A 20,789-nucleotide genomic window follows, 5' to 3' on the forward strand; every position below is an offset into this window, starting at 1 on the left:
TTACACACGCCTTTGAGGTAAGCGACTAACTAAAATTGCACATACAGCAACCATAAAAACAATATCCATTCTCAAAAATTGTTTCCCTAGTACATTTTCGTTACAATTCTACAAAAATTTAAACTGATGCTCACACATTCATTGGAATATGAGCGATAGATTATTGGTTACATTATGAACATTTAAAGTCAGTGCTTTATCTCAAGGGTATGCAGGCAGAGGAGAGAGAGAGAGAGAGTACCAATGTTGCTGTGCTGGGGGATGGGGGGCTGCTGTGAGAGGGGGAATGTTTGTCTGTCTCTGGTTTGGAGTTTCCAACTGATAAATTTGCAAACATTTTACTGTAAAGCTGCAGTGGTATAATTTTGACATGGAAGAACCATAAATTTGAGATTGCGCTTTGTACAGGTAAGTGCTGATCTTCAAACTCTCATATATCAAGGAAAATGAAACTGCTTTAAAGGTGTGGTAGCAATAAACAATTAGTAGAGAAAAAAGACGTATCAAAAATGTATTGAGCATTTTAGGTTGTGTCTCCTAATTTTATATCAGTACAGTTATTACCACTAGTAATTAATCTCTAATTTTGTTATTATTTAAATTGTCAATGCCAGACAATACACCAAGACACAGCACCACTTCCCTTGCATCTTTAGCACCACAATATGAGGGGCGTTTGAAAAGTCCGTGCATAGTCTGAGAGATGGCACCGCCAGCGCGTATCGAAGTCATGTGTAGTTAGTAGCATCTTTGGAAAGAATGCACACCAAGTTTCAGCCATATTGGTATATTTCTTTGTGTTAAGCATTCATGTGAATCAAGGAAGTTGAGTGATTGTCATAAAATGGACGAAGAAGAATTTCGTCTGGTGATTAACATTACTTTATGAAAGGCAAAACACCTCAGGAGATTACAGAGAAGCTTGATAAACGTTATGGTGACTCTCCACCTTCAATTAGAACAGTTTATAAGTGGTTTCAAAATCTTCGGAGTGGCCATATGGGCACAAGTGATGCTGAACGTTCTGGACACCCTGTGGAGGTCACGACTCCAGAAATCATTGATAAAATCCATGATATGATGATGGATGACAGAAGAGTTAAGGTGCATGTGATTGCTAGTGCTGTGGACATCTTGAATGAACAGGTACATAATATTTTGCATAAACATTTGGACATGAGAAAGCTATCCACAAGACGGGTTCCGCGATTACTCATGCTTGACCGAAAATCATCTGAAGTGTTGCAGGGATGGTTTGTAGCTGTTCAGGAAGAATCCGCATGACTTTGAGCATTGTTCCGTCATTTGGATGAAATGTGGATACATTACTATACTCCTGAGGCCAAACAACAATCTAAACAATGGGTTACCAAGGGTGAATCTGCACCAAAAAATGTGAAGACTAGTCCTTCAGCTGGAAAGGTTATGGCAACTGTCTTTTGGGATTCGCAAGGGATAATCCTCATCAACTATCTGGAAAAGGGTAACACTATTAAAGGTGCACATCATTCATTGTTATTGGACCATTTGAAAACCGAGCTGCAAGAAAAACCCTGGCAATTGGACTGCAAAAAAGTCCTTTTCCATCACAACAATGCAGCAGCACACACCTCAGCAGTTTTTTTTGGGGAGGGGGGGGGGGGGGAGGATTCATCAAGGATATCGTGTTTGTACCTCCGGTGCCTACCTGAAATTAGAACAAGAATTTACGCCACCTCTGAGCAAGTTACACCTGCAATTCTACAGCAAGTTTGGGAAGAAATTGACTTCCGATGGGATGTGTGCAGGATAACCACATACAACATCTTTAGTTTAAGGTAAAAAAAAAACCTGATGTGTTTCACTACACTAAATACAGCTCTATATCTTCTTACAGTAAATTTATATAAATTTTTAAAGTTGTAAAGTCCTTTTTGAAACACCCTGTATATAATTTGCACACATATTTGGTAATAAAAAATAAATAAGTCAATGTGATGGATAAGCTTGCATAATTTTGTAAAGATTTTCAATTCTTGGTTGAGTAGAAGAAAGTGCACATCAGTCACTAGCAATATTGAGTTTGCTTCTGTATTTTCAAATATTAAGTATAGAGTCACACAAGCTAGCTGCTTCTACTCCAAAATAAACACATTCCTGTGCCCCTTCCCCAAGTTTGCCAAATGTCAATGTGCTTGAATGTTTTCAAGTCTTCTTTGACAAGTTCTTTGTGCTTACAGACTTTATATTGGATTTTTCCACCAAGGTATCTTGCTGGAAATCTGTTTCAGATCTAGCAGGCCAACATCAGAGCTTCTCCCCAAAAGGTGTTGGGCAAACCACCTTAGAATCATAGATATCCCGCAGTGGATACAAGTGTTTGATTCAGGCGCTTGGCCTTTCCAATGTATGGGGGAGAATAACCTGTTAATTTCCAGTGTAATATGTCCACTTTCTTGAACAACTCTTTAAATTTGCTGTTGATGTACTCAGTCCCATTGTGTAATTGGAAACTGCAGTTTTCTCCTTTCTCACAATTATTGGGAAAACTACAGCCCAATAATGAGATGAAGTAGCTTGGGGATTCTGATAGCAGTTACAGTACTTAGGGGATGGAAAATCAAACACATTGATGTAGAAACTGCTTATCTCAATAGTCCCATAAGTGCCACAGTCTTCATGGAGCAACCGAAATTGTTTGGTGTGCAGAATAAAGTATGTTTATTGAATAATAATTTCTTTGGACTAACAAGCAGGTAAGGGTGGGAATGATTTTTTCAGCTCTGTGATGGAAAAGTTTGGTTTGAAACAATGTGAAAAGGTCCTTGTGTATTCTTCTCTAATCATTTGATCATTGGGGTTCATTTTGATGATGCTGTAGTAGGTGAAGAAGAGAGGATTGAAAAATTTAAGAATGTTTTGAAATCTCACATTAGCAAAAAAGAAATGGATGGCATGTTGCTATTTTAGGGCTTAAGATGAGCAGTCTCAAGGGCAGATGAAGTTAAAGCAACCTAGTTACATTCAGCAGACACTGAGATAGCTTAGAATGCATGGGCATTAATTATGCCATATAATTTGACCAAAAATTGTACGAAAAGGCAGTGGGTTGTTTATTGTGTATATCCGTATGCACTTGACCTGATACTGCCCTTATTGCAGGCAGATTGAGTCATTTCAACTCTAAACCAAGTGTTTCTCAAAGGCCAGAGTAAAAAGGCTGTTTTGTTATCCACAGCAAACTAAAAATTTGAGCTTATGTTGCAGTGCCAGTTCTGTTTCTAGCGCATTCAGTGATACTGACGAGGCAAATGACTCAGCTGATAGCAAATCTGTAACATGGTACACTATTTTGTTAGCTGGAATAGCAATCAACTGGAACAATACAAGGCAGTCCATTGTACTCATCTCCACAGCAGAATCTGAATACATTGCAATGTTTGAGATGTATAAGGGAGTGGAATGGTTTATAGATTTTTTAGATGAGCTTAAACATTCTGAATTTGTTAGACTACCCCTGCAGGTCAATGCTGACAACACAGGTGCCATTGAGGTTACCAAGAAAAATGGTGTATCAGAAAGAACCAAACATTTCAGAGTCTGCTATTATAAAGTCAAGAAGGCTGTCTTGGATGTTTTTAAGTATGTGTCGACTGATGACAACACTGCAGAAATTTTAACTAAAGGTCTTAGCAAGGTTGAAACTGTGAGATTTCTGCGACATGTTAGGATTGAAATAAGTATTATTTCATGTTGGACTACCTGCCTGTTAAATTTTGTCTTGTTTGTGTTCTTATGTTTAGTATTGTATTTTTGCAATGTGAAAGTGATAATTAATCTCTCATGACAGCCACTGTGAGGAAATGTTGTAATTATGTTTACTTAATGCAGTGGTCATCATTTAAATTCAGCACTGTTCCCAGAGCGTTCAGAAGCCAAGGGTTTCTAATGTATGCTTGTCTTCTCTGTTTCTGCTTCTTTGGTGCAGTTTGAGTAGGGTGTGGAAAAGCATCTCTGTGAAAAGAATGTAGTGTGATGATAGTGCTATTCAGTGCATTGTATGAAAATGTTTTCTGTGATACATTTATCAACAGTGACAATGTGTGTGTCTTAATTCAACCACCCTCCCATGTCCATGTGTCAATACTTGCTGCACATGTAAAAATTGACAATTTGACAGTAGCATGTGGATTCGTTGTTCCTCACATCTGTGTGTTGTCTCTGCTGGCCTTTCCCAAAAGATGAAAAATGGCTTCATCACTGAAGGCTAATTTGCTTGAGAAATTATCATTTTTAAAATTGTTCTGCATGTTGTTTTGGTCTTCAGTCCAAAGAATGGTTTGATGCAGCTCTCTATGCTGCATCTCAACGCAGAACCGCAGACAGTGCAGTTTTTTTAGTTATGGTTTATGGCTTGTAGGAGCTGTAATTTGTATGGCAGCACTCTTACTCAGTTATGAAGGATTTTCCTCACTGCTGGCTGAGGGATGTTCATTTCTGCACTACCTCAATAAATAGCCTTTGTGAGGTTCTGTACTCTGTCAATAAATAGCCCTTGTGGGTCTTGCAACATTACAGCTGCATATTGTCCATGGTCTGTTCTGGCATGCTGGTTGGTTCTGACATTCTGCATTGAACTAACAAACATACTCCTTGAACTTCGTGTATACATCCCTAGGCTGTTGTAAACTTTTAAGTGTCTTAATGCAGCATGCTACAGGAAGATCCTTGCATGCTCACTACTGACTGGCATGGGCAAATTCTAGCACATAAAATGCTTTGTCTTCCTGATTCACTGCCATTTTCAGGAACTGTGGTCAGTCGTGCCCCTGTCAGTGGTTTTCCAAACTAACTTGACAGCACTATATATATATAAAAAAATGTGAATTTATCCATCATTTGCTATGTTCTTTTTAGCCATCGATTTTTCGAATGTTTCATAAACATTAAAATGATCCTGCATGCAGTGACTCTTCCTTTACCTACGTTTCTTCTACAGGAATAAGACTCTTTATATTTATCTAAAAACAAAGATGATTTGACTTACCAAATGAAAGTGCTGGCAGGTCGACAGACACACAAACAACCACAAACATACACACAAAATTCAAGCTTTCGCAACAAACTGTTGCCTCATCAGGAAAGAGGGAAGGAGAGGGAAAGACGAAAGGAAGTGAGTTTTAAGGGAGAGGGTAAGGAGTCATTCCAATCCCGGGAGCGGAAAGACTTACCTTAGGGGGAAAAAAGGACGGGTATACACTCGCACACACACACATATCCATCCACACATATACAGAATATGTGTGGATGGATATATGTGTGTGTGTGTGTGTGCGAGTGTATACCCGTCCTTTTTTCCCCCTAAGGTAAGTCTTTCGGCTCCCGGGATTGGAATGACTCCTTACCCTCTCCCTTAAAACCCACTTCCTTTCGTCTTTCCCTCTCCTTCCCTCTTTCCTGATGAGGCAACAGTTTGTTGCGAAAGCTTGATTTTTGTGTGTATGTTTGTGGTTGTTTGTGTGTCTGTCGACCTGCCAGCACTTTCATTTGGTAAGTCAAATCATCTTTGTTTTTAGATATTTATTTCCTACGTGGAATGTTTCCCTCTATTATAACCATATCACTCTTTATACTTAACTTCTCTAATCCTGTGTTGATGTGGTGTTCAGGTAAGCACAGGATGTCCATCTTTTCAGAGCTCTCTAAATCTTCCAGCAGACAAAAAGCTCTTATACCTTTTTATTCAGTTCTATAATGTTGAGATGAAATTATTTAACCTTACTTTTTCATAAATTCCTAAATATTTTGTGGACCTCTTCTGTTATTCCAACTTCTTTTACAACAGAATGCTTGAATTAAGACAGCAAAAACCAAACCAACATTCCACAAACACCAAAAAACATATTGTGTTACACACTCTTGTAGAACATCTAATGCAGTGGAGCTAGACTTCTCATTAGAAATCCCCATAAATTATACTGGCTTCTAATTAATGCTCTCTTTACTCTTCATCATCAAGCTTTATTTTATTTCAGCCAGTACAGTAGCTCACTATTTACAGTAGGAAAGAAAGTTAGGCTAACCACATATTTGAGTTGGAAGTGCACTGGCCAGTTACTCTAAATGCATTGTTGCAAAATATTTCAGGAAGGAGAGATTTTTAGCAGGCCACCACCAAATTAGCTGTGAACCTTGAACATTCACCGTATCAGGTGTAGCGGTATGAAATGAACGTTAAGATAAAAATGTGTCGATAGGGAACATTTGTTGTGAATGAGCCTTAATTTCTTTTGTTCGGTTGGTATGACATCTGTCAAAGATATTTAGTATACATCAAGTCATGGAACAAACAACATCATATGTTTTCTTCGTGTTAACAATGTTGAATGTTGTACCAGGAAGTGATGATTTGCGGAAAGCATTAATTTTTTGTTTTCATTTGAAAAAATGTGCTGCAGAGTCTCATCGAATGCTTGTCGAGGCATATGGTGATCATTCTCTATCAGAAGCAACATGCAAAAGATGGTTTCAATGGTTCAGAAATAATGATTTTGATGTAAGAAATGAAGAACGTGGAAGACCACCAAAAAAGTTCGAAGATCCAGAATTGCAAGCAATATTGGATGAAGATGATACTTTGAGTCAGAAGCAAATGACAGCAATGCTAAATGTTGCACAACAAACAATTTCTGACCGTTTGAAAACAATGGGAAAGATCCAAAAGTGTGAAAATGGGTGCCACATGAATTGAATGAAAGACGGTTGGAAAACCGAAAAACTATTTGTCAAATTTTGCTTCAAAGACATGAAAGAAAATCAATTTTGCATCGAATTGTTACTGGCAATGAAAAATGGATTTATTTTAAGAATCCTAAATGGGAAAAATCAAGGGTTAATCTGGGGCAACCATCAACATCGACTGCAAAACCAGATCAATTCAGCAAGAACACAATGCTCTGTGTTTGGTGGGATCAGAAAGATGTGGTGTATCATGAGCTTCTAAAACCCGGTGAAACTGTGAATACTAATCGCTACAGACAACAAATGATCCATATGAACTATGCATTGATCGAAAAAAGACCAGAATGGGCCAGAAGACATGGAAAAGTAATTTTTTTACACGACAATGCACCTGCACACAAAGCAAAACTGGTTCAGGATACGATCAAAACACTTGGCTGGGAGCTGCTATCCCACCCGCCATATTCACCAGACTTGGCCCCTTCTGACTACCATTTGTTTTCATCAATGGGACACTCATTGGCTGAGGAACACTTCGATTCCTACAAAGAAGTCGAAAATTGGGCATCTGATTGGTTTGCTTCAAAAGACGAACATTTCTATTGGTGTGGTGCCCACAAATTGCCAGAAAGGTGGTCAAAATGTTTAGAAAGCAATGGTCAGTACTTTGAATAAAATGTTTTTACTTTTCAATTCAAAATTAGTGTTTCATTTTCACAAACGCTCATTTCATACCGGTACACCTGGTATTTCTGTACAGCAGCAAATGCCATCAATACCTAATACAGTGGGACTTCAATTTTACATTCTCCAATTTTACATTTTTCACCATTCCACACCATAAATTCATAGCCCATGTGAAAAACCAATAAGATCATTGATAAAAATTCACTGCTTTTACATTACTACCCTCAATTTCTTCCTATTGACAATTGACATACCTTAACAAGTTGCAATTGGCTGAAAAGACAGATTCACACCATGTGTGATAGTGGAATTAAGGAGATATTTTGAACCATTGTGGAGATGTGAGAGAAGAAATGCTGATGTAATCCACAGTCAGTGTTGCCAACACAACTTGCAGCATTTAGCTTCACTGTACAATTATGATACAATTACTGCCAGGTTGCAGTGGTAATGGAAAAACAAGACCAAGTCAATACATGATGAAAGGACCCAGCCACCACCTTTTCTTGTGCCAGTCTTATCATTTTCCATGTATTTGTGATGTACTATGTTCAGCAACAATATTAATCATCAATCTTTTAAATTCAAACCCTGAGTCTCGAAGACCATGCTCGGTCATAAACAAGGAAATGTCACCCATTTCCAGCTAGTGGACTCCTATTGGCTGCCTGTTTGTTCAGTCACAATATATCCAGTGCAGCCAGCACATCACACTAACACAAGTAAAATAAGCTCACCCACCAAATGTTTTGAGACGACAAGTGCCCCTTCAGTGACAGGAGTGCAGGTAGGGGTGAAAGCATTTTGTGAAGTGAAGTGTTGAAAATATACTTTTCATGCAGATGATGTGCTATGACAGAGAGATCAGATGGAAACAAAACAAGGTTTTGCGATAGAACATTTTAAAGATTTTTGTGTTAAAATCTGTCATGCACTACAGTTGCAATACCTACATACACAACTCATATACTTTGAACCCCCCCCCCCCCCCCCCCCCCCCCACACACACACACACACATTGCACACTGTAGAGCATAAAGATTGCCAGCAGTGATAGAGGGCATGAAGCTAAACTGTAGCATCTGAGCTTTCTTTCAAATTTACACTTTACACAGTGTACCGAAACTCACTGAGCCAACTTCCAATAAGCTTGTAATGTCAATTGGGGAAGTAAACTCATTTTCTCACATCTCTGTTTCTCTCATCAAGCCTAAAATAATGCTTTAACAGTGGACATCTTATTAGATACAGCTAATATTACCTGTCATAGAATGTACTCTTCATATGTAATCTTGGTGGAATATTTCCTTTATGCAACGACTAAGAAATGCGCGCACACACGAACAATATGACAGTAACAGCAATTGTGACAAAATATGTCATTAAGCAGATGTCCACATATGGTTTAACCAGTCAGCTGCTGTGATGTTTTTGGTTTAATTCAACATGTTCATCAATTTTTTATTTTTTCTGGGTCAGCACAAAGGACGAACTCTCAAAGACATGTGTTTTGAACGTGTAGTTTCTAGTCATAGCATATTGTAACACAGCTCATTTACCTTGTACAAAGATAACAAATTTCAATTTTTTGATGAGTTTTTACTTGCTGTTACACGTATGTGTTTTTTTTAAGAACATAAAATTCATTACCATAAATTATTTTGTGAACATTGTATTGTACATTTAATTTCCTTGGCTTGGGCAGATTTTATAAAAATTATTGGAGAGGGTTGCGATTTTTAATCATATATCCCAATTATGTGTGTTTTTGCTCATGTTTCGGGCGGTTTTAACATTTTCCTCAGTTCTGAATTTTCCTCACTGTAGCGTGTTTTTAAGTCTGGACTGCACAGAAACCTAAACTAGGGTTTTCACTGTGTTATCTTTTGGTCTGTGTATATAGATTGCAGCATCTATAAGGAAATTGAACATTATGCTCAGTCCAGACACAGTAAGCCATCTTAAGACTTTGAGTTTACATGGATGACTTGCAGTGATGGAAGAGTTCTTGATAATGCTAGCTGGGACAGTAGGTGGACTTAGGGAAGAAGCCTCAGGCTTTCCCATAGAAAATGAGAGTGTGCTTGTCATTGGGAAGGGTTGGGGAAAGTGGGTGGATCTTAATCTTCAGCCCAGCAAAGTGCATGATGGCCTCATCCTAGGCTGAGCCTCAGCTGTGACAGGATGCAGTAGCGGACAACATGGTGCAACGTCCCAGAGCAGCCTGTCGGACACGTTTTATCCTTACTCACCATGGATGAACAGTTCCAGGCATATGTATATGTTGGGGAGTGTTTGGAAAAAATAGAAGTATATAAATTTCCACAAAACATTAGTTGGTGTATTTTAAGATAAAGGAAGGTCACATCTTGCAGCAGTGACAGCAGCAACTGCCATCACCTGAAGATGTTGAGCAGCTGCATCAATGATATATTGTGGGATGCACACAATACGATCCAGTGCAAACCCAAGAAGTCTATTTGCAAGAGATCTGTCAGGAAAGCCTGAAAAGTCACATAAAGGAAAGTAGTTACTGGGTGTTGGTTTTTTTTTTTTTATGTGGATTGTATGCCAGTAACAATGACAAAAATGGAGAATCTTTTGTGTCAGATTAAAACTGCTAAATGCTGAAATGGGAGAAATAAATGAATTTGAGGAAAAGTTTTTAAAATGGATGAACAAGCTTGAAAACTATTACCGATTCATGCCAGGAAAAGTCTAAACTGACCCAACAATAACTGAATCAAAGAAGACAATTTTAAATCTAAAGCAAGAATTACTTTCTAAAATCAACAATCAATGTGATTTAGTTAGATGTGAAGTAGATGAACAGTTCAAATGAGAACACTGACATTAATCAATTCTAGGAATCTTATCAAGCATGAAGTTGATTGGATTCACAAACAAATTTTAGACACCAGCCAAAGGCTAAATGTGTTAAAACAAACTGGAGATTTGGATGGGATAGTTGTCTCAGATTCTACTTCGATAACATTGGAGGAATGGGCAAAAGGGATAGTAGGACAACAACTACAGAAGAGAATAGCATTATCAATTAGTTCACCATATCTGAAAGGAAATTTGGAGAAAACAGCTGAAGAATTTAGGAAAATTTGCGAAGATCTATAAAAAACTAAAGAAGTAGTTAAAAAGTCAAAGAGTAATTAGATGTTAGGAATTTGTGTGGAATTACTGGAGGCTTTTAGTTGAAATCAGGGACAAATTAACAAAACAGTTCCCAAAGTTTAATCTTCGAATGGACATACCCTACTTATTTTGTTAAATATTTCCAAAAGTCATTATCAGAGGGACAAAATGACCCTAAATTGGCAGATTTTGTTCTCGGTTACTTGGACAGAAGCGCAGCAGAGTGGAAAACTTGCTGCTGTGATGAATTTGAGTCACAGAAAGCCATCGAGGCAAAATTCGAAAAGAAATATTGGTCAACTAGTGCAGTGGAGAAGTTAGCCCTAGAGTTAGTAGATCCGCATTATTATATCAAGAGATGAGGAAGTTTTTAAGAAATATACTGAGTGGCACCTGACACGATCAAAAGATTTAGATAATCTCATGGCTAAAACTCATGTCAGAAAAGAAATCTGTTATCACAGCATTTTTGAATGTAAATGAACTTTTAATATTCATAGACGCTCTAGATACGTTAAATAAAAATCAGTCAGTCAGTTACCTGATTTTACTGACTGACTGATTGCTTATTGTATCCATCTCTTGCTCTTCCTCTACAATTTTTAGCCCCCCCCCCCCATGCTTTCTTTCCTCCAGTACTAAATTGGTGCTCTCTTTATGCCTCAAAATGCATCTTACCAACTGACCCTTTCCCCTATTGTAGTGAGATTGTACCACAAATTTATCTTCTCCCCAATTGTATTCAGTACCTCCTCATTAGTTATGTGAATTACCCATCTAATCTTCAGCATTCTTCTGTAGCACCATATTTCAAAAGCTTCTATTCTCTTCTTGTATAAACTGTTTATCGTCCATATTTCATTTCATACATGGCTACACTTCATACAAATACTTTCAGAAAGGGCTTCCTGACACTTAAATCTATTATACTAGGTGTTAACAAATTTCTCTTCTTCAGAAATGCTTTTCTTCCCATTGCCAGTCTACTTCATTTTATATTCTCCATACTTCGACCATCATCAGTTATTTTCCTTTCCAAATAAAAAAACTCATCTACTACTTTTAGTGTCTGATTTCCTGATGTAATTCCCTCAGCACCACCTATTTGACTACACACCATTATCCTCATTTTGCTTTTGTTGATTCCATCAGATATCCTCCTTTCAAGATACTGTCCATTCCATTCAACTGCTCTTCCAAGTCCTTTACTGTCTCAGGAGATGACAGTGTCCATATTTGTGTGTGTGTGTGTGTGTGTGTGTGTGTGTGTGTGTGTAAAATATACACAACTGTCAGTTTAACTTCAGAATGGAAATGGACGTTGATCTGGTAGTATGGCAACTAACCAATATTATAATCAAGGTATACTAGTCTACTCAGATTGTATATTGTACGAAACTTCACCCAGTATAGTGGAATGGGATTGTGGGAAATGAGTGGTGGAAAACAGCAAACATTCTGGGGATAGGTCATGCTCCATAACATAATGAAAGAAATGTAGGCCCCAGGTTAGGGAAATATTGAAAGACAAAGGTTTTTATAAAACTGATATGTCAAACAGATTTGTTATTCATAATGATCAGTAGAACACTGGGAAAAAAGACACTACATTTTTTTTAGGGGACCATGATTTGCATTGCATTTGGTTTCAGTATGTAACAATAATTTAGTGAGAAGTAACAATAATTTAGCAAGCACTCAACTATAGAAGAAATGTTTAAAACTTTACCTGACATCAAACCACGTTCCATATTACTCGCACCATATTGATGGGGATTGCCATAAGTAAAAGCAGGGTTGAAGTTAAAGATGCAATAACATGCTAATTAAAAGGAAGTAAATGAAGAGTAAAGATATTTATTAGCTGTTCATAAAATGAAAAATCAAAGATCAGCTGTTCAGTTAATGATAATACCCAGAAATTTGGATTTCAGTTGGAGAAGGAAAGAGCATGTCTATGGTTTACAGTTGTATTTATGAGCTGTGTGTTGAAGCAGACTGTGTTTTGAAACTGACTGCAGAATGATTCTACTGCTGCCAGCGTACATTTGGTTTAAGAATCATGAAGGTAAGAGAGAAAAATTAGGGCTTGTATGAAAGCATATAGATAGTCATTTTTCCCTTGCTGTGCAGGAAAGTAAATGAATAGTAGTGGTGCAGCATACTCTGCATCATGTGTGATACTATGGCATATGGAGAAGTAGCTGGAAATTTTAGAAAGGCAAAGTTTATTTATTTTCAAGAGGGAATGGTATCCCTATTTGTACAAAATGTGGGAAGAGGAAAAGGAGAGGGAAGGTGTACCAAGCAGTGATGATCTAAGCCTGTTTAAATGACTAGGGATGAATATTGTAGCTGAGTGTATTATATGATGCTACAGATGAGAGATTTATTATTGTGTGTGTGTGTGTGTGTGTGTGTGTGTGTGTGTGTGTGTGTTACTTTACTTGGGGCTGTACCCTGAGACTCTGACCAATTGATGTAAGAGAAGATAGTAGCATATTTCAATGGGAGGGAGGAGAGTCAGCAATGTGGGAAAGGGCTAACCTATGATACATGTCACAAGAATGTAATAATGCTTAAACAATACCAAAGTTAAATTCTTGAGGTCTATTTACAATAGACATTCAAACCAATGTGTCCAAGGTATTGTCATGTGATAGAACGATGTAAAATAATAGCTATGATAATGTTTACTTGTTGTTGGTGTGGCCTTCCGTCTGTTGCAGCTCTCCATGCTACTCTACTCTGTGCAAGCCTCCTCATCTCCAAGTAACTACTGTAACCTATATACTTCTGAATCTGCTTTCTGTATTCATCTCTTGCTCTTACCCACCACACTTTCCTCCAGTACTAAATTGGTGATCCCTTTATGCCTCAAAATGCGTCCTACCAACTGACCCCTTCTTCTAGTGTAGTGAGCTTGTACCCCATATTTCTCTTCTCCCCAATTCTATTCAGTACCTCCTCATTAATTATGTGATCTACCCATCTAATCTTCAGCATTCTTCTGTAGCATCACATTTCAAAAGCTTCTATTCTCTTCTTGTCTAAACTATTTATTGTCCATATTTCGCTTCATACATTGCTGCACTCCATACAAATACTTTCAGAAAGGACTTCCTGACATTTTATACTCGATGTTAACAAATTTCTCTTCTTCAGAAATGCTTTGCTTGCCATTGCCAGTCTACTACATTTTATATTCTCTCTGCTTCGACCATCATCAACAAAATAGTTGATTATGGTTGAAGCAGAGAGAATATAAAATGTAGTAGACTGGCAATGGCAAGAAAAGCATTTGTTATTTGGAAAGCAAAATAGCTTTCCAAATAACAAAACTCATCTACTATGTTAAGTGTCTGATCTCATAATCTAATTCCCTCAGCATCAACTGATTTAATTTGACTACATTTCATTATCCTAATTTTGTTTTTGTTGATGTTCATCCGATATCCTGATTTCAAGACACTGTTTATTCGGTTCAACTGCTCTTCGAAGTCCATTGTTGTCTCTGACAGAATTGCAACATTATTCACAAACCTCAGAGTTTTTATTTCTTCTTCCTAGGCTTTAAATCCAACTCCAAATTTTTCTTTTGTTTCCTTTACTGCTTGCTCAATATAAAGATAGGCTACAACCCTGTCTCACTCCCTTCTTGACCACTGCTTCCCTTTTGTGCCCCTGTACTCTTATAACTGTCATCTGGTTTCTGTACAAATTGTAAATACCTTTTTGCTCCTTGCATTTTACCCCTAAAAGCTTGAGAACTTGAAAGAAAGTATTCCAGTCAACATTGTCAAAAGCTTTCTGTAAGTCCACAAATGCTCTAAACATAGCTTTTCCCCCTTCCATATCCTATCTTCTGTGAGAAGGCATAGGATCAGTACTGCCTTATGTGTTCCTACATTTTTCTGGAATCCAAACTGATCTTCCCCAAGGTCGGCTTCTACCAGTTTTTTCATTCTTCTGTAAAGATTCATGTTAGTAACTTGCAACCATGACTTATTAAACTGATCGTTCAGTAATTTTCACACATGTCAGCACCTGTTTTCTTTGGAATTGGAATTATTATATTCTTCTTGAAGTCTGACAGTATTTTACCTGTCTCTACATCTTCGTCACCAGATGGAGGAGTTTTGTCTTGGGTTACTCTCCCATCGCTATCTTTAGTTCTGACAGAATGTTGTCTACTCCCATCGCCTTGTTTTGACTTCAGTCCTTCAGTGATTTTTTTTTAAATTCTTCATGCAGTATCATATCTCTATTCTCGTCTTCATCTGCATCTGCTCCCATTTCCATAATATTGCTCTCAGTTATATCTCACTTCTATAGACCCTCTTTATACTCCTTCCACCTTTCTGCTTTCCCTTCTTTGCTTAGAACTGGTTTTCCATCTGAACAGTTGATATTTAACTCAGGTGGTTCTCTTTTCTCCAAAGGTCTCTTTAATTTTCCTGTAGGCAGCATCTATGTTACGCCTAGTGATACATGTTCTACACCCTTACATTTGTCCTCTAGCTATTCCTGCTTAGCCATTTTGCACTTCCTGTTGATCTTATTTTTTAGATGTTTGTATTCCCTTTCATCCATTTCATTTATTGCATTTTTATATTTTCTTCTTTCATCGATTAAATTCAGTATCTCTTCTGTTACCCAATGATTTCTACAAGCCATCATCTTATTACCTACTAGATCCTCTGCTGCCTTCTCTAGTTTCTCTCTCAAAGCTACCTATTCTTTCTCTACTGTCTCCCTATGGTTTGAAATTGTACATTACGAGACAATAAAAACCTACTTGATAGGTTCCCAGGAATTACACTGGATAATGTTGTAGAAATCACACAATATTTCAGCGAGACAACTGTCCACCATCTTCAGGTGCTACTGTCGCATCGCTGAGAAGCTCGCCAATTTATATGCTGGCTTTCTTGAACAGCGCAGGCGCCAGTGGGGCACAATGTCATCAAAGACCACTCGCCAATTTATATGCTGGCTTTCTTGAACAGCGCAGGCGCCAGTGGGGCACAATGTCATCAAAGACCAATCGTAGACAGCGTCGAATACCAGAGCCCTCTGCTGGAGAAACGGGTCGCGGTCTGTGGAAGTGCGCCGCGGCGCGGGAAAATGCGTGCTGGTAGAAATGTGTTCCGGATCTGCTTCTCAGTGTACCCATTCTGGGCAAACACAAAGTGTTCCGCAACACATTTCGACCAGCATGCTCCAAACCTCAAGAACAGCCTGAAGAAGCAGAGAACACCACGGGGTTGGTTTTTCTACCATATGTTGGTGGCGTGTCTTTTAAGATGGGCAGAATTTTCAAGAAATACCGGATTAAATGTGTTTTCTGGCCTCCAGCATGAGTGCAATCAATGCTGGGCTCTGTCAAAGACAACCTCGGCCTGAGGAGGTGTAACACTGTGCCAAGATGTCCTGGCCATGCACCAAGGCATGTGTAGCCACAGGGTGATCCTCATTACCAAAAAAGACTGTCTGCATGTGTCCGTTCATGCGAATGGACAGTTTGTTGCTGGTCATTCTCACATAGAAAGCTTCACAGTGTTGGCAGGTCAGTTGGTAAATCATGTGGGTGCTTTCACTCGTGGCTCTGCCTTTGATTGTGTACGCCTTCCGGGTTACGGGACTGGAGTTAGGTGGTGGTGGGAGGGTGCATGGGACAGGTTTTACACCAGGGGCAGTTACAAGGGTAGGAGTCAGAGGGTAGGGAAGGTGGTTTGGGGATTTCATAGGGATGAACCAAGAGTTTACGAAGGTTAGGTGGACGGCAGAAAGATACTCTTGGTGGAGTGGGGAGGATTTAATGAAGTATGGATCTCATTTCAGGGCAGGATTTGAGGAAGTCGTATCCCTGCTGGAGAGCCACATTCAGAGTCTGGTCCAGTCCCGGAAAGTATCCTGTCACAAGTGGGGCACTTTTGTGGTTCTTCTGTGGGGGATTCTGGGTTTGAGGGGACGAGGAAGTGGCTCTGGTTATTTGCTTCTGTACCAGGTCGGGAGGGTAGTTGCGGGATGCGAAAGCTGTTGTCAGGTTGTTGGTGTAATGGTTCAGAGATTCAGGACTGGAGCAGATTCGTTTGTCATGAAGACCTAGGTTGTAGGGAAGGGACCGTTTGATATGGAATGGGTGGCAGCTGTCACAACGGAGGTACTGTTGCTTGTTCTGGATACTTCCCACTAACACCAACCTATCAGGACTTCGGAGATGGGAACTTGCCCCGTCGATATATCCTCTCTTCCCATTACCAACCAGGCCTCAACCTCCGCTAATTTCAAGTTGCTGCTGCTCTTACCTCACCTGTCATTCAACATTTTTGCCTCCGTACTTCCGCCTCAATTGACATCTCTGCCCAAACTCTTTTGCCTTTACATATGTCTGCTTGTGTCTGTATGTGTGCGGATGGATATGTGTGTGTGTGCGTGCGCGAGTGTATACCTGTCCCTGTTTCCCCCTAAGGTAAGTCTTTCTGCTCCCAGGATTGGAATGACTCCTTACCCTCTCCCTTAAAACTCACATCCTTTCGTCTTTTCCTCTCCTTCACTCTTTCCTGATGAAGCAACCGTGGGTTGCGAAAGCTTGAATTTTGTGTGTGTGTTTCTGTTTGTTAGTGTCTCTATCAACGTACCAACACTTCCATTTGGTAAGATACATCATCTGTGTTTTTAGATATATTTTTCCCACGTGGAATGTTTCCCCCTCTCTCTCTCTCTCTCTCTCTCTCTCTCTCTATATATATATATATATATATATATATATATATATATATATATATATATATATATATATATATATATATATATATATATATATATATAATGGAAGGAAACATTCCACGTGGGAAAAATTATATATAAAAACAAAGATGAGGTGACTTACCGAACAAAAGCGCTGGCAGGTCGATAGACACACAAACAAACACAAACACACACACAAAATTCAAGCTTTCGCAACAAACTGTTGCCTCATCAGGAAAGAGGGAAGGAGAGGGGAAGACGAAAGGAAGTGGGTTTTAAGGGAGAGGGTAAGGAGTCATTCCAATCCCGGGAGCGGAAAGACTTACCTTAGGGGGAAAAAAGGACAGGTATACACTCGCACACACGCACATATCCATCCACACATACAAACACAAGCAGACATATTTAAAGACAAAGAGTTTGGGCAGAGATGTCAGTCGAGGCAGAAGTGTAGAGGCAAAGAAGTTGTTGAAAGACAGGTGAGGTATGAGTGGCAGCAACTTGAAATTAGCGGAGATTGAGGCCTGGCGGATGAGGAGAAGAGAGGATATACTGAAGGGCAAGTTCCCATCTCCGGAATTCGGATAGGTTGGTGTTGGTGGGAAGTATCCAGATAACCCGGACGGTGTAACACTGTGCCAAGATGTGCTGGCTGTGCACCAAGGCATGTTTAGCCACAGGGTGATCCTCTTTACCAACAAACACTGTCTGCCTGTGTCCATTCATGCGAATGGACAGTTTGTTGCTGGTCATTCCCACATAGAATGCATCACAGTGTAGGCAGGTCAGTTGGTAAATCACGTGGGTGCTTTCACACATGGCTCTGCCTCTGATCGTGTACACCTTCCGGGTTACAGGACTGGAGTAGGTGGTGGTGGGAGGGTGCATGGGACAGGTTTTGCATCGGGGGCGGTTACAAGGATAGGAGCCAGAGGGTAGGGAAGGTGGTTTGGGGATTTCATAGGGATGAACTAACAGGTTACGAAGGTTAGGTGGACGGCGGAAAGACACTCTTGGAGGAGTGGGGAGGATTTCATAAAGGATGGATCTCATTTCAGGGCAGGATTTGAGGAAGTCGTATCCCTGCTGGAGAGCCACATTCAGAGTCTGGTCCAGTCCCGGAAAGTATCCTGTCACAAGTGGGGCACTTTTGTGGTTCTTCTGTGGGGGATTCTGGGTTTGAGGGGACGAGGAAGTGGCTCTGGTTATTTGCTTCTGTACCAGGTCGGGAGGGTAGTTGCGGGATGCGAAAGCTGTTTTCAGGTTGTTGGTGTAATGATTCAGGGATTCCGGACTGGAGCAGATTCGTTTGCCACGAACACCTAGGCTGTAGGGAAGGGGCCGTTTGATGTGGAATGGGTGGCAGCTGTCATAATGGAGGTACTGTTGCTTGTTGGTGGGTTTGATGTGGACGGACGTGTGAAGTTGGCCATTGGACAGGTGGAGGTCAACGTCAAGGAAAGTGGCATGGGATTTGAGTAGGACCAGGTGAAACTGATGGAACCAAAGGAGTTGAGGTTGGAGAGGAAATTCTGGAGTTCTTCTTCACTGTGAGTCCAGATCATGAAGATGTCATCAATAAATCTGTACCAAACTTTGGGTTGGCAGACTTGGGTAACCAAGAAGGCTTCCTCTAAGCGACCCATGAATAGGTTGGCGTACGAGGGGGCCATCCTGGTGCCCATGGCTGTTCCCTTTAATTGTTGGTATGTCTGGCCCTCAAAAGTGAAGAAGTTGTGGGTCAGGATGAAGCTGGCTAAGGTGATGAGGAAAGAGGTTTTAGGTAGGGTGGCAGGTGATCGGCGTGAAAGGAAATGCTCCATCGCAGCGAGGCCCTGGACGTGCGGAATATTTGTGTATAAGGACGTGGCATCAATGGTTACAAGGATGGTTTCCGGGGGTAACAGATTGGGTAAGGATTCCAGGCATTCAAGGAAGTGGTTGGTGTCCTTGATGAAGGATGGGAGACTGCATGTAATGGGTTGAAGATGTTGATCTACTTAGGCAGAGATACGTTCTGTGGGGGCTTGGTAACCAGCTACAATGGGGCGGCCGGGATGATTGGGTTTGTGGATTTTAGGAAGAAGGTAGAAGGTAGGGGTGCGGGGTGTCGGTGGGGTCAGGAGGTTGATGGAGTCAGGTGAAAGGTTTTGCAGGGGGCCTAAGGTTCTGAGAATTCCTTGAAGCTCCGCCTGGACATCGGGAATGGGGTTACCTTGGCAAACTTTGTATGTGGTGTTGTCTGAAAGCTGACGCAGTCCCTCAGCCACATATTCCCGACGATCAAGTACCACGGTCGTGGAACCCTTGTCCGCCGGAAGAATGACGATGGATCGGTCAGCCTTCAGATCACGGATAGCCTGGGCTTCAGCAGTGGTGATGTTGGGTGTAGGATTAAGGTTTTTTAAGAAGGATTGAGATGCAAGGCTGGAAGTCAGAAATTCCTGGAAGGTTTGGAGAGGGTGATTTTGAGGAAGAGGAGGTGGGTCCCGCTGTGACGGAGGACGGAACTGTTCCAGGCAGGGTTCAATTTGGATGGTGTCTTGAGGAGCCGGATCATTAGGAGTAGGATTAGGATCATTTTTCTTCGTGGCAAAGTGATACTTCCAGCAGAGAGTACGAGTGTAGGACAGTAAATCTTTGACGAGGGCTGTTTGGTTGAATCTGGGAGTGGGGCTGAAGGTGAGGCCTTTGGATAGGACAGAGGTTTCGGATTGGGAGAGAGGTTTGGAGGAAAGGTTAACTACTGAATTAGGGTGTTGTGGTTCCAGATTGTGTTGATCGGAATTTTGAGGTTTTGGAGGGAGTGGAGCTGGAAGTGGGAGATTGAGTAGATGGGAGAGACTGGGTTTGTGTGCAATGAGAGGAGGTTGAGGTTTGCTGGAAAGGTTGTGAAGGGTGAGTGAGTTGCCTTTCCGGAGGTGGGAAACCAGGAGATTGGATAGTTTTTTGAGGTGGAGGGTGGCATGCTGTTCTAATTTACGGTTGGCCTGTAGGAATGTGCTCTGAACAGCCGGTGTGGATGTGGGGGAGGAAATTCCCATTCCACATCAAACGGTCCCTTCCCTACAGCCTAGGTCTTCGTGGCAAACGAATCTGCTCCAGTCCGGAATCCCTGAATCATTACACCAACAACCTGACAACAGCTTTCGCATCCCGCAACTACCCTCCCGACCTGGTACAGAAGCAAATAACCAGAGCCACTTCCTCGTCCCCTCAAACCCAGAATCCCCCACAGAAGAACCACAAAAGTGCCCCACTTGTGACAGGACCAGACTCTGAATGTGGCTCTCCAGCAGGGATATGACTTCCTCAAATCCTGCCCTGAAATGAGATCCATCCTTCATGAAATCCTCCCCACTCCACCAAGAGTGTCTTTCCGCCGTCCACCTAACCTTCGTAACCTGTTAGTTCATCCCTATGAAATCCCCAAACCACCTTCCCTGCCCTCTGGCTCCTATCCTTGTAACCGCCCCCGATGC

The 20,789-nt window shown here is 40.6% G+C and overlaps 1 protein-coding gene across 1 annotated transcript in view; it reads left to right on the top strand.

The window, feature by feature from the left end:
* Positions 1-20,789, top strand: part of LOC126417102 (dynein beta chain, ciliary-like) — a 739,775-nt gene that overhangs the window by 138,312 nt on the left and 580,674 nt on the right. Inside the window, exon 10 of the mRNA XM_050084997.1 lies at positions 3,247-3,621. Coding sequence (XP_049940954.1) covers positions 3,247-3,621 — 375 coding nt within the window. The remainder of the gene's footprint in view (positions 1-3,246; positions 3,622-20,789) is intronic.

Source organism: Schistocerca serialis, chromosome 8 (assembly GCF_023864345.2).
Source record: "Schistocerca serialis cubense isolate TAMUIC-IGC-003099 chromosome 8, iqSchSeri2.2, whole genome shotgun sequence".
Classification (NCBI taxonomy): domain Eukaryota; kingdom Metazoa; phylum Arthropoda; class Insecta; order Orthoptera; family Acrididae; genus Schistocerca; species Schistocerca serialis.